Source organism: Dendrobates tinctorius, unplaced genomic scaffold, assembly GCF_039654945.1.
Source record: "Dendrobates tinctorius isolate UK_male_01 unplaced genomic scaffold, ASM3965494v1 ptg000086l, whole genome shotgun sequence".
NCBI lineage: Eukaryota > Metazoa > Chordata > Amphibia > Anura > Dendrobatidae > Dendrobates > Dendrobates tinctorius.
Genome location: NW_027361754.1, coordinates 65,963,313 through 65,976,958, shown reverse-complemented (window position 1 = coordinate 65,976,958; position 13,646 = coordinate 65,963,313). Strand labels below are relative to the sequence as shown.

Sequence of the window (13,646 nt, the reverse complement as noted above, 5' to 3'; positions counted from 1 at the left end):
TAAACCCTGATTGATCCATATGGATCAATGTATCAACAGCACCAGTTAGTCGGTTCGCCAGCACTTTAGCCAGTATTTTCACATCAGCTGTCAGCAAGGATATTGGCCTGTATGAATCTGGAATTCCTGGATTTTTACCGTCCTTAGGAATCACCACTATCACCGCCTCCCGCATAGACACAGGCAAAATCCCTTCTTTCATAGCCTCCTCAAACTATTAATAGCTTGGGTAGCAGAATTTCTTCTAGGTGTTTGTATATTTCCGCAGGAAGACCGTCTGCTCCCGGGGCCCTCTCATTAGTCATGCCATGCAGAGCCATCTCCAACTCCTCTACTGTGATAGGAGACTCCCAACTTATCCCTATCTTCCATAGATAGTGTCGGAAGCAGTCCCGCTCCTAGAAATGCCACCGCCCCCCCCTTCCCCTCCCATTCTACTCGATGAATAGAGGTTCTGGTAAAAACCTGCGAAGACCTCCAGAATTTCTGGCGTCTCAGTAACCCTTGTCCCCTTTGCAGTATCCATACTATGTATAAATGAGCTGCCTCTCTGGGCTGCAGCTATAATTGACAATAGATGACCAACTTTTTCCCCTTCTTCGTAGAATCTAATCTTCTGAAAAGCCTGCTTCTTAGTTGCTTTATCTAGTAGTAACCTATTGACCCTTTCATGTGCCTGCCTAAGTGTCAGTTGAGTGTCGGGTGTAGCGTGCTGTGCCATTTCTATTTCCGCCCTAGTTAGGGCTTCCAGACTATCCACCTCATCTCGCTTAGTTTGTGTCTTTTTCCTACATATATCCCTGTATAGAATTCCCTGGAGATATGCCTTCATGGCGTCCCATACCACCAGAGGATGAGCAGCGAGCACGACTCTGAATTCGAATCTGACTCGTCAGCCCCTCAGAATCCCCCATCTGATCAGGAGTCGCTTGATTCTCTTATAGAATCAGTCAACAGGATTCTGAAGTTGGATGAGGAAGATATTCCCGCTCCAGCACACGCTATCTCATTTAAGAAGACCAACCGTGTTCGTAGGTTGTTTACCAGCCGTCCAGAAACATAGGGACCGGCCACATAAATGGTTCTCAGGGCAACAGTCTACTCAGGCTAAATACCCTATTGATACAGACCTAATGAAGGATTGTTTACAGTCCCCTCTGGTGGACCCTCCTGTATCACGCCTTACTTCTAAAACGCTCCTATCTGTTTCTGAGGATTCCTCAGTCAGAAACTCCTCTGATCGTCAAATTGACTATCTTGCCTTCTTTCGCGGCAACTTGGGTCTCTATGGCAATGGCCGCTTGGGCAGAAGCCTTAATTGTTTCCCTTCAGGGCACCACCATTTCTCCGGAGGCAACCACTGTCGCCGGGCGGATGCCACATCTAAAAGAGAATTGTCTTCTCTCCCCTTTCAAACGGGTCGTCCTTTCGGAGAGAAATTGGACCAGCTCTTTTCTGATACTACCGGAAGGAAAAAGTAAATTCCTTCCTCAACACAAGGGCTGTTGGCCGTTTCACAACCAACAGCCGACGTGTCTTCAATCTTCTCGTCACAATTCCGGTTGGTCCTCCTCTACCTTCTCTTCTAGATCTGGTCGGTCCCCGCGAGGAGACAGAGGCTCCCAGGTCTCATACAGACCTAACCGCTCTTGGAAACCCAGGTCTAGGGCTTCTGGATCTAGGAGCCAGATCTCACAGATCTACCCAATTTCTTGTTGCGGTTTCCGGCAGACACCGTCAAAATTGGTGACCGCCTACTTTCCTTCAGCCACACTTGCCTCACAGTTGCCCACGACAAGTGGGTGAGTTAGCTGGTGTCCTCCGGATACAAGATAGAATTTTCTCCCCTCCAACTCGGTTTTTCCTTTTCTATCCCCCAAGGAAAAGACAAGAGCCTTCCTTCGGGCTGTTCGGGCTCTGATAAGGGATGGAGTCATCATTCCGGGCCCTCATCACGAGAGGCTTATGGGTTTTTATTCAAACCTTTTTTTGTGGTTCCTAAAAAGGGACGGGACCATCCGACTCATTCTGGATTCTAAACTGTTAAATCAGTTTGTCAAAGTACGATGACTCCGAATGGAATCCCTCCGGTTAGTTGTCACTTCCATGGAAAGAGGAAAAGTTCCTAGCATCCATCAACATCAAGGACGCTTACTTTCACATTCCGGAACTGCCCGTCTCTCCAGCAGTTCCTGTGTTTCTGCAATTCACGAGCAACACTTCCAGTTTGTTGTCTTGCCCGTAGGACTCGCCAACGCCCCCAGGGTTTTTACTAAGGTCATGGCGGCTGTCATGGCCATTCTCTACTCGCGGGGAGTGGCGGTTTTACAATATCTGGACGACCTGCTCATCAAGGGCCCGTCCCTTCCAGCCTGCGATGAATCCGTGGATATAACAGTACTACACTTTCTTGCCTGGGCTGGAACATAAATTTCGGAAAGTCTTTCCAAAACCGGCTCAGCAGATGTCCTTCTTGGGAATGATCTTGGACACTTCCTGCGAGTTGGTCATTCTCCCTCCAGACAGGCCCCATGCCTTACTACAGGCAGCGCGGACTCTTTAACCACCGGTTTCTCACTCTATTCATTTCATCATGGGAGTTCTCGGAAAGATGGTGGCCTCGTTGGAAGCAGTTCCATTTGCACAGTTCCACCTCCGTTCCTTACAACAGGCATTGCTGTTAGCTTGGAACAAGAACCCGTTCTCCCTGGATCGTTGGATCCTTCTCTCCCTGCGGGTTAGGCAAGCCCTCAGGTGGTGGGCACTAAGGTCCTCCCTGAATCAAGGGAAGTCTTTTCTCCCAGTAAAATGGTTGGTAGTAACCACCAACCCAAATCTTCTCGATTGGGGTGCGGTCTTTTGTCACCACACGGCACAAGGGTCGCTGGCCGACACGAGAGTCACGTCTCCCCGTCAACATTTTGGAAATACGAGCAATCAGATTAGCTCTACGGAGTTTCCACCATCCCCTCGCAGATCACCCTATCAGGATCCAATCCAACAACGCCACGGCTGTAGCGTATATCAACCACCAGGGAGGTATCCGTAGCAGGATGGCCATGCACGAAGTGAGTCACATCCTCCACTGGGCCGAGTAGAAAATTGGACGGCAGATTTTCTCAGTCGCCATGGCATCGCCTCGGGTGAATGGCCTCTTCATCCGGAAGTCTTTCAGCAGATTTGTCTTTGTTGGGGGGACTCCAGATGTGGATCTCATGGCCTCAAGACTAAACAACAAGGTTCCTCGGTTCATTGCCCAATCGCGCGATCCATGCGCCATCGGAGTGGACGCCCCAGTTCTGCCATGGCACCGGTTCCGGTTCCTGTACATCTTTCCCCCTCTTTCCTTACTTCTGAGGGTCATCAAGTAGATCAGAGCGGAGGGAGAACCAGTGATCCTAGTCGCGCCAAATTGGCTGCGCCGAGCATGGTATGCAGAACCAATACAACTGGTCGCCGACGTCTCCTGGCGACTTCCAGATCGCATGGTTCTCCTTTCGCAGGGCCTGAGTTTCCACCAGACCTCCGGGGTCCTGTCATTGACGGCGTAGCCGTTGAATTCTGGTTTTTACCACTGGCTCAGTTCTCTCACGACGTGATTTCCACCATGATTAGTGCTAGCAAGCCCGTGTCCATGCGCATCTATCACCGCACCTGGAAAGCCTTCTTTTCGCGGTGCAAGGATCATGGTCCATCACCTCTGGTGTTTTTCATTCCGGCCATGTTGGAATTCCTTCAATCTGAATTAAAATCAAGCCTCGCGCTTAGCTCGCTCAAGGGCCAAATTTCTACCTTGTCAGTACTTTTCCAACGCATAATTGCCCACCAGACCAGGTCAAGATGTTCATTCTAGGTGTTTCACATGTGGCGCCTCCTTATAGAAGGCCATTGGGACCATGGGACCTTAACCTGGTTCTTGTGGCCTTACAGGAGGCTCCTTTCGAACCGCTGCAGGACGTGTCACTGTCCGTCCTCTCTTGGAAGGTGGTTTTCTACTGGCAAATACGTCAATCAGACTAGTTTCGGAATTGGCAGCCCTGTCCTGCCGTTCTCCGTTCCTGAATTTTCATGAGGAAAAGGTAGTTCTCAGGACGTCGCCGTCCTTCCTGTCCAAGGTCGTCTCCTCTTTCCATCTCGACGAGGAAATTGTTTTGCCTTCCTTTTTGTCCGGCGCCAGTCCATCACATTCAGAAGGCCCTCCACACCCTGGATGTGGTTAGGGCGCTGAGACGGTATATCTCGCGGACAGCTTCCTTCGATAAGTCAGATGCCCTGTTCATGCTTTCAGAGGGGCATAGGAAGGGTCTAGCCGCGTCAAAAGCACGCTAGCCAAGTGGATTCGCTTGGCGATACATGAATTCTTCTGTGTCAGGAACGCGCCTGTCCCATTGGGGATAAAGGCGCACTCTACCCGGTCAGTGGGCGCCTCTTCGGCCATTCGGCACCAGGCCTCGACAGAACAGGTCTGCAAGGCTGCGACTTGGTCCAGTCTGCATGCTTTTTACAAAACATTACCAAATTCTTTCTCAGGCCTGTCCACAAGGCTTCAACTTGGTCCAGTCTGCATACTTTTTACAAAACATTACCAAATTTTTTCTCAGGCCTGTCCACAAGGCTTCAACTTGGTCCAGTCTGCATACCTTTACAAACATTGCCTAATTAATTCTCAGGGCTTTGCAGATGAAGCTCTCGGCAGATGCAGCCGGCAATCGGCAGTACCTCAGTGGTACATGGGGTATTAGCAGATGTATGCTCCCCATCCAGGGACTGCTTTAGGACGTCCCACAGTGAGGCATAGGAGAAATAGGGATTTTCCTGTACTCACCGCAAAATCCTTTTTTCCGAGCCAATCATTGGGGACACAGCACCCACCCTGTTTAGCCTATTGGCTCACTGTTGCATTCTTAGGCTTTGACTTGGTTATGGTTATTGTTGACTGTTTGTGCTTCTACTGCTTTTTTCACCGAACTGGAGAAATCCCAGCCAGCGAGAGGGTGTATACTGCAGGGGAGGAGCTAACTTTTTTTCTGGTTTACTTAGTGTCCTCCTAGTGGCAGCAGCATAACACCCACGGTCTCTGTGTCACCCAATGATTGGCTTGGAGAAAAGGATTTTACGATGAGTACACAGAAATCCCTGTTTTTTTTCATCACCAATCTTGTGCTGTTTTTGTTCTGAAGGCTGAGAGTTGCAGACAATACGAAGTCACAAGCCCTTTAAGCAATTCCCTATATAAGTTTGGCGTTTCGTAATGGGTGACCTGCTCTGTCAGGCCGGGCGTTTATGTGTATAGGGATGTCAGAAGAGACCTTTTGGACTAAAAGTGCTTTGCCGACAAGTATCAAATGTGTGTGACCAACCTAAGACGAGCAGTATATATCATAATTGTGTAATTGATGAATATCCAACCTCTAATAGTAGTCACTGGAGAAGGCTGGCATGTGTGTGGCCACCTCACCTCTCACTGCAGGTCAGGCACCAATCAGAATGGGGGATTCTGGGATTCCTTTTTCTGGAGATTCGTGCAGGTCACAGGATCTTGTGGACATGTCATATATGTCTCTCACGAGGCAACCCCTTTAATTGTGTCTTTTCCACACTTAGCAGTGCCAGATTTTTCTCACTTTATAGTTTTGACTTTAGTTTCAGTTAGTCTTTTTTGCCTTCTGTTTCTTACTTTGCCTTTTTTAATCCTTCCCAGGTTGATGATTGTGATTCCAAGAGAGACTCATTAGAAGAAGGCGAGTTAAGAGATCACAGGATGGAGATTACTATTAGAAATTCCCCTTACAGACGCGAAGATTCAATGGAAGACAGGTACAGAATTCATTGTTCTGGTTTTTATATATTTCCCTCCGTTCGGTAATGTGTAAATTTTAGATACAACAATGCTTAGCTTCTTTATTTTTACATCATTTTAATGGGTTTGTCCACTACTTTTGTATCAATGACCAATCCTCAGGCTAAGTCATCAATATCAGATTGTAGAAATGAGGAAAGAAATTTGCAGAATCCTTGTCCAGCAGCCAGGTCAGTATTTCTTGGATGCTGGACTCGAACCACGTGAACCGCCTCCTATCTGTCGACATCTCTAGTACTATGTTGTGTGTGCGTAATACCGCAACAAGGACACCATGCCAAAAAAGAGCCGGTGATCGTGGCAGATAGGATGCAGTTCACAGCTTCCATCCAATGGATTACTTACCTGGCCGCTGGATATAGGTCCTGCCAATCGTTTCACTCATCTCTATCAGATTGGTATGGGTCTGACATTCAGCACCCGCACCGATCAATTTTTACACCCCCTACAGCGGGCAGATGTGAACAGTTTTCAAAGCAGGACTCCACAGTTAGTGAATGCTTCTGGGTCCTGCAGATTGGCATCTGTTCTCTTGACTAGCAGCTGATCTACAGTACTGCCCAGTCTTAGGCTGGTTTCACATTAGTGTTTGGAGGCGCAGCGGACGCTTGCCGTGAAGCTCCACCCCCTGCCGTGCCTCCTCCGGTCAGCTCCGCCTATGGCTGCATGCCGCTTCATGCGGCCTGCGTAGCCTATTGTTAGCATTGGGTATGCAGGCCGTGCGCTGGTATGCTTTTGCCGCTGCATGCGTCCTTTTGACGGTGCGGTGACCTGCGCTAAACGCAACGTGTTGCATTTTGGTGCGATCACCGCACCGTCAAAAGGACGCCTTTCGGCGGCAAAAGCATGCCTGCGTACCCAATGCTAAAGATAGGGTACGCATGCAGCGGCATGCGTCCATAGGTGGAGCTGACTGGAGGAGGCATGACAGGGGCGGAGCTTCACGGCTGCTCCTCCAAACGCTAATGTTAAACTAGCCTTATGCCCATCAAATTATATAATGTGGACAACCCCTTTGAGCAGCCGTATAAGTTTTCTTGCAGACACATATTAGACTTCATATTAATGCTAGAAAAAAAAATCTCACCACTTAATAACCCCACTAATGATCTGGCGGTCATTGCTCGTCTGTGTTCACAAGCTGGCAGCGTATGATCCCTGTAACCAGTCAGTTGCCTTAGTGGCACATGCTGTACTTTCCACAATCGTCGCTCAGGACTGTGAGTAGTGATACCAATTATGACCATTAACCACTGAGGCCTCTGATTGCCTGCAGTGGTAAAGCACTGTAAGCAAAGATTGGTTGGTTCCTCAGAGTATGTGCACTGCATCGTCGGCAGATTGAATAAAGCGGTTTTAAAACCAAAAACATTTAGGTAACTTTTTTACACTTAAAGCCACAATACCTGAATATTAATCAGATTCAAGCCTGGATCAAAAAAAACACAGTAATTCTCTGTTTTGGGAATAGCACCACTTAATGTGCCCCCCCAAAAAAACCTCTAAAGAAATCCTGTGTGTTTAATTTTTTGGGGTGGGGGATTTCTTTATTCCTAGAGGTGAAGAAGACGACTCCTTGGCGATTAAACCTCCACAGCAAGTTTCTCGAAAAGAAAAATCTCATCATAGGAAAGATGAGAAGAAGAAAGAGAAACGCCGACACCGCAGCCATTCTGCTGAAGGTACTTTTGTATAATGGGCGTTATATGTGTGTAATTTCAGGAGCTCAAACACATATAATGCAATGTCTAAATAAAACTAAGCAATCAGATATTTGGAATTCAGTGTCACAAGAAACATTTACAATGAACCTTAGTGCATGGACTGGGCACGATGATGAAAGAAGGGGTCCGTCATGATTTAATGAACATTACATTATATTGGAAAGTTCATACAGTCATATGTAAAAGTTTGGGCACCCCTATTAATGTTAACCTTTTTTCTTTATAACAATTTTGGTTTTTGCAACAGGTATTTCAGTTTCATATATCTAATAACTGATGGACTCAGTTATATTTCTGGATTCAAATGAGGTTTATTGTACTAACAGAAAATGTGCAATCTGCATTTAAACAAAATTTCACCGGTGCAAAAATATGGGCACCCTTATCATTTTCTTGATTTGAACACTCCTAACTACTTTTTACTGACTTCCTGAAGCACTAAATTGGTTTTGTAACCTCATTGAGCTTTGATCTTCATAGCCAGGTGTATCAAATCATGAGAAAAGGTATTTAAGGTGGCCACTTGCAAGTAGTTCTCCTATTTGATTCTCCTATGAAGAGTGGCATCATGGGCTCCTCAAAACAACTCTCAAATGATCTGAAAACAAAGATTATTCAACATAGCTTTTCAGGGGAAGGATACAAAAAGTTGTCTCAGAGATTTAACCTGTCAGTTTCCACTGTGAGGAACATAGTAAGGAAATGGAAGAACACAGGTACAGTTCTTGTTAAGCCCAGAAGTGACAGGCCAAGAAAAATATCAGAAAGGCAGAGAAGAAGAATGGTGAGAACAGTCAAGGACAATCCACAGACCACCTCCAAAGACCTGCAGCATCATCTTGCTGCAGATGGTGTCACTGTGCATCGGTCAACAATACAGCGCACTTTGCACAAGGAGAAGCTGTATCGGAGAGTGATGCGAAAGAAGCCGTTTCTGCAAGCACGCCACAAACAGAGTCGCCTGAGGTATGCAAAAGCACATTTGGACAAGCCAGTTACATTTTGGAAGAAGGTCCTGTGGACTGATGAAACAAAGATTGAGTTGTTTGGTCATACAAAAAGGCGTTATGCATGCGCTGTATTGTTGACCGATGCACAGTGACACCATCTGCAGCAAGATGATGCTGCAGGTCTTTGGAGGTGGTCTGTGGATTGTCCTTGACTGTTCTCACCATTCTTCTTCTCTGCCTTTCTGATATTTTTCTTGGCCTGCCACTTCTGGGCTTAACAAGAACTGTACCTGTGTTCTTCCATTTCCTTACTATGTTCCTCACAGTGGAAACTGACAGGTTAAATCTCTGAGACAACTTTTTGTATCCTTCCCCTGAAAAGCTATGTTGAATAATCTTTGTTTTCAGATCATTTGAGAGTTGTTTTGAGGAGCCCATGATGCCACTCTTCATAGGAGAATCAAATAGGAGAACTACTTGCAAGTGGCCACTTTAAATACCTTTTCTCATGATTTGATACACCTGGCTATGAAGTTCAAAGCTCAATGAGGTTACAAAACCAATTTAGTGCTTCAGGAAGTCAGTAAAAAGTAGTTAGGAGTGTTCAAATCAAGAAAATGATAAGGGTGCCCATACTTTTGCACCGGTCAAATTTTGTTTAAATGCAGATTGCACATTTTCTGTTAGTACAATAAACCTCATTTGAATCCAGAAATATAACTGAGTCCATCAGTTATTAGATATATAAAACTGAAATAGCTGTTGCAAAAACCAAAATTGTTATAAAGAAAAAAGGTTAACATTAATAGGGGTGCCCAAACTTTTACATATGACTGTAGATGGATAATGGTGGCATGTAAGGCTATTTTCACATGTTGCTTTTTTTATGCTGGCAAAACCTGCTCTCTTGGCAGTAAAGAAGCTGCTTACAAAAGGCAAGTTTTGCAACGCATTTGTGGCCTTTTTGCCAAGTTTTTTTTGCTCCATTTTTATCGTCTCGTGCATGTTGATAAAGTTTAGTGCCCCCCCCCCCTAAAAAAAAAAAAAAACAACAAAAAAAAGTTGCAATTTTCTTAGGTTTTTGCACCAAAAATGCAGCAAAACCCGATACCTGCATTTTTTTGCTATTCTTTTGCACTTACTCATTGCTTTCTATGGGTGAAAAAAAACGCTGCTATAACGCTGAAAGAGGTGACATGTTGCAGTTTTCAAAAATGCAGCAGTTTCCAATTCAGTCAGGAAAAAAAAAAGTGTGTTCTCATAGTGTTTGCTGGTACCTTAAAGAGCAGCTTAAAATTTTCATAAAAAAGCAGGAAAACCGCAACTTTTGAACATAGCCTTACTGCCTGAGATGAATAGCTTGTACTGACTGCCGCGTGATATTTATTATGGAGCAGGTAAATATATGCGTGTGAAGGAAAAGGACCGAGAGCCTGAAAGGCGAAAAAGGCACAGAGAAGAACAAGATAAAGTACGCCGTGAGCGGGAGCGACTGAAGAGGAGGGAGTTGGCCCGGGAGCATTCTAGGAGGGAACGGTAAGGAAAGCCGAGCGTTGTGTATGATAAATGTTACCGCTTTCTAGAAAGCTTCATTTAAAGGGATTGTCAAGAAAGGACAATTTGCATACTCGCATCAACAATGGTATATGTAGTAACAAGTGGCTCTTGTTCAAATGAATTGGCAATCGTTTTATACATGACTATGTTGCGTACAACAGAGCGACATCTGATGACTGCCATGTTCTTTATTTGCTCTATTGATAGAGGTATAGCATAGGAATAAAAAAGGAACCCAGCACAAAAGACTTCATGCAGAGCTGATATAAGTTGTCCTCGACCTTTGCAATCTATTCAACCATAAAAGCGCTTGGTTATGTGCACACAACAGAAGAAACTTTAGTTTAATCTTGGCAATTTAAGGCCTAATTTCCAGCCATGTCGAAGCTGATGAATCTCCTCGTACGGTCACCACTGGAGCATAGGAATTCCTCTGAACACATGCTCAAGTGTCCATGACTGGCTGCTCGAGTCTGGCCAAACAGTAGATGGAGGAATGTGCAATGTCTTTCTTCAAGCAGGATGGAGCAGAGACTGGGTAGTACCTTTTCTAAAATCACTGCACACTTTAATATTAGATTCTACATGCAAAATAAAAAGTCCCAAAACATGGTGCGTTGAGTAAAGCTGGCACTTTACATTAAGAATCCGTATTGTTTCAATTTGATGTATCAGTTCTGGTGTCCTCAGGGGTTACAGACTGATTGCACACAAACTTCATACAGGTTCTCAAAGCTACCTCTTAGGCTGGTTTCACATTTGCGCTTTTGTGCGCAGCGCATCGTGCGCACCTGTGCGCATGCACACTGCGCACCTATGTTTAACATGACATGCGCATGGTCTTGCGCACACTTGCGTTTTCGTGCGCATGCGTTTTTTTGTCTTTCGCGTCAGGCGCGCCAGACGCAACATGTTGCATTTTTTGGTGCGCCCTGTCTCGGCAAAAAAAGCTTGCGCACGGAATGCGCAAAAACAACACATTGAAGTCTATGGGAACGCATGCTTGCGCATGGTCTTGTGCACGGTTGCGTTTTTTTTGCGCATGCGTTTTTGAGTTAAACAAGTCTAGAATGTTCTCTAGACAATGGAAAAAATGACACACCTAAAAACGCATGTGCATAAAAAAAGCAAACGCATGCAAAAACGCATGTAAAACGCAAGAAACGCTGCGTTTTTTTGATGCATCAGCGTGCGCATGACGTTAAAAAAAGCGCGTTTGTTTTGCGTTTTTCTTTGCGTTTTTTATGCGCCCGATGCGCTGCGCAAAAAAACGCTAATGTGAAACTAGCCTTAATGAGTGGAAGAGTTTCCTCATCTTAAAAGTGCTGTAGTTCCCGGTAGTGTGACACCCTGTAATCATCTTTTGGCCGGATACCAGATATTTCTCCTTCGTCTCATTGGGGGACACAGAGACTGTGGTGTGTGCTACTGCTGTCTGGAGGCTGACACTAGGCATACAAAAAACAAGTTAGCTCCTCCTCCGCCGCATACACCCTCGCCCCGATAGCGGGTGGAAACCAGTTTTTTGCTTAGTGTCTTATGGAGGCACACGCAGTCTGGATCTCTCCAGACTAATTTTTTTCTAGTTTACCATGAAGATGTGACAGGGGCGACGGATCCTATAGAAAGGGTCCGATCTCCCCAAACCAACAACAGGCGAGCACGTGTTGAGTATCGCCTCCGCGTATCCTTTCCCGCACCGAGGGACATATCTGGGACTTTTCCCCAGACATCTATTTTTTTCTTTGTTTTTTGTTTTATGAAGATAAGACAGGGCCAACGCATCCTATTGAAAGGATCCGATTTCCCCAAACCAGCAACGGGCGACCACGTGCGAGTATCCCTCCACGTTTCCTCTCCCGCGACGTGGGACATTAGGCCAGACTTAGCCCTGTCCACCCCTAGGTATTGAAACCATGGGCTTTTCACAGAGGCACAAGACTAGTCTGTGCGGCCCCCATGACTCCACCAACGCATGACGACGGTGCTGCATGGCGGCAGACGGTCCCTCTCCTCGCCCCGGCAAGGCGGTCGGAGCTAGGGTGCCTGCACCGTCTTAAACAGAGTACCTCAGGTATGTGCTGGAGCGAGTGGAGGGCCCTGGGCAGCGTTTTTGGAAAGGCACGCTTTCCCCTTCCCCTCCCCCCACCCTTCCCTCCGCTCCTCTAACCTGCTTCGCCTCCCTCCGGGTATTGGCGCGGCCGGGAGACTGTGGGGAGCTGCAGCCGGATGGCCGAGGTAGAGGGGTAGAGATCGGTCTGCCGGCGTGCCAGGCGGGCGGACCGGCTCTAATTTAGCCCGCGGCTTCGGCCTGGGCCGCGGGCGGAAGCGCTGCACTGGGTGCATGTCTTCTCCGGCGCCGCCCCCCGTTGTCAGGCATGGGGAGGCGGGCGGCCGGGGTAGCGGTCGGGCGGACCGCTTCTAAATTTAGCCCGCGGCTTCGGCCTGGGCCGCGGGCGGAAGCGCCGCCCTACGCGTGACGTCATTTCCGGCGCCGCCCCCCATCTCCAGGGCAGGCGCCAGATTAAATTGAGGCTCCGGCGGCAAGGCAGGGTAGGCCGCGATCACAGAGGAATCGCAGCCTACCAGGAGTGAGGCAACTGAAGCACGGGGAGAGACGCAGGAGCGGGTAAGTGCGACCCCGTCCCGGAGCCACACTAGGGCACTACACAGTACCCTCCTCCCCCTCCGCCTACCCCCCCCAAACCTTTAAGGGATTTTTTGTGTGTGGGCCGACGCCAGCAGTATGTCTGGGAAAGGAAAAACGCACACGTTCCTTTATGCCGCATGCGTTTCCTGTGGGGTGATGTTCCCACGCGCCCAGGAGTCCTCCCCTGCGACAGAGCCCAGGGGTCTGGATCCCCCAGAATGGGCGTTATCACTCTCTCGGTCGATGGTTTCACTCACGAAGGCGATTGAGACCTTTCAGGCCCCGGATAGGGGTAGAGATGACGGCTCGCCTTTTTGGGAGGTGTCACCCACCTCACAAGAGCCTCCGGCCTGCAGGGGCCGCACACTCTCTAGGCAGGCGCACAGGAAAAGAGCCCGTACGGCGTCTCCTGGCCCCTCCGGTGCCTCAGCATCCGTGAGTGTGGCATCTCGCTCACCGTCACCATTTTCTGGGAGCGAGCAGAGTTCAGGTGATGACTGGGAAGAGTCCTTGGACCTGGATACCCCGGGGTACTGGGAGACGGTAGACAGTCTTATTGAAGCAGTCAATCAGACTCTGGGTATTGACGATGATGTCTCCCTAACTACAGGTCATAAGATATCCTTTAAGAAGACCAGGAGACCACATAGAGTATTTAGCACTCATCCTGAGTTCGAGGATATAGTGCAGCGGCATAGGGAACGTCCAGACAAACGTTTTTCAGGACAAAAAACGCTGGAAACGAGATATCCGTTCGTATCGGAACTTTGTAGAAAATGGGCGGAATCTCCGGTAGTGGATCCCCCAGTGTCACGCCTAGCTTCAAGGTCCTTGTTGTCAGTACCTAGCGGTTCTTCCATTAAGGACCCCACGGATCGACTCATAGAAGGTTTAGCTCGCTCGGT

General features: G+C 47.6%; 1 protein-coding gene across 7 annotated transcripts in view; it reads left to right on the top strand.

Moving 5' to 3' along the window:
* Positions 1-13,646, top strand: part of LOC141097969 (cyclin-dependent kinase 11B-like) — a 126,534-nt gene that overhangs the window by 29,377 nt on the left and 83,511 nt on the right. For 5 of the 7 annotated variants that reach the window (XM_073585529.1, XM_073585523.1, XM_073585527.1 and 2 more), the window contains exons 3-5: positions 5,702-5,817; positions 7,418-7,542; positions 9,929-10,070. In XM_073585529.1, the coding sequence (XP_073441630.1) occupies positions 5,702-5,817; positions 7,418-7,542; positions 9,929-10,070 (383 nt within the window). The remainder of the gene's footprint in view (positions 1-5,701; positions 5,818-7,417; positions 7,543-9,928; positions 10,071-13,646) is intronic. The other 2 variants (XM_073585530.1, XM_073585524.1) reach the window with 1 other exon arrangement.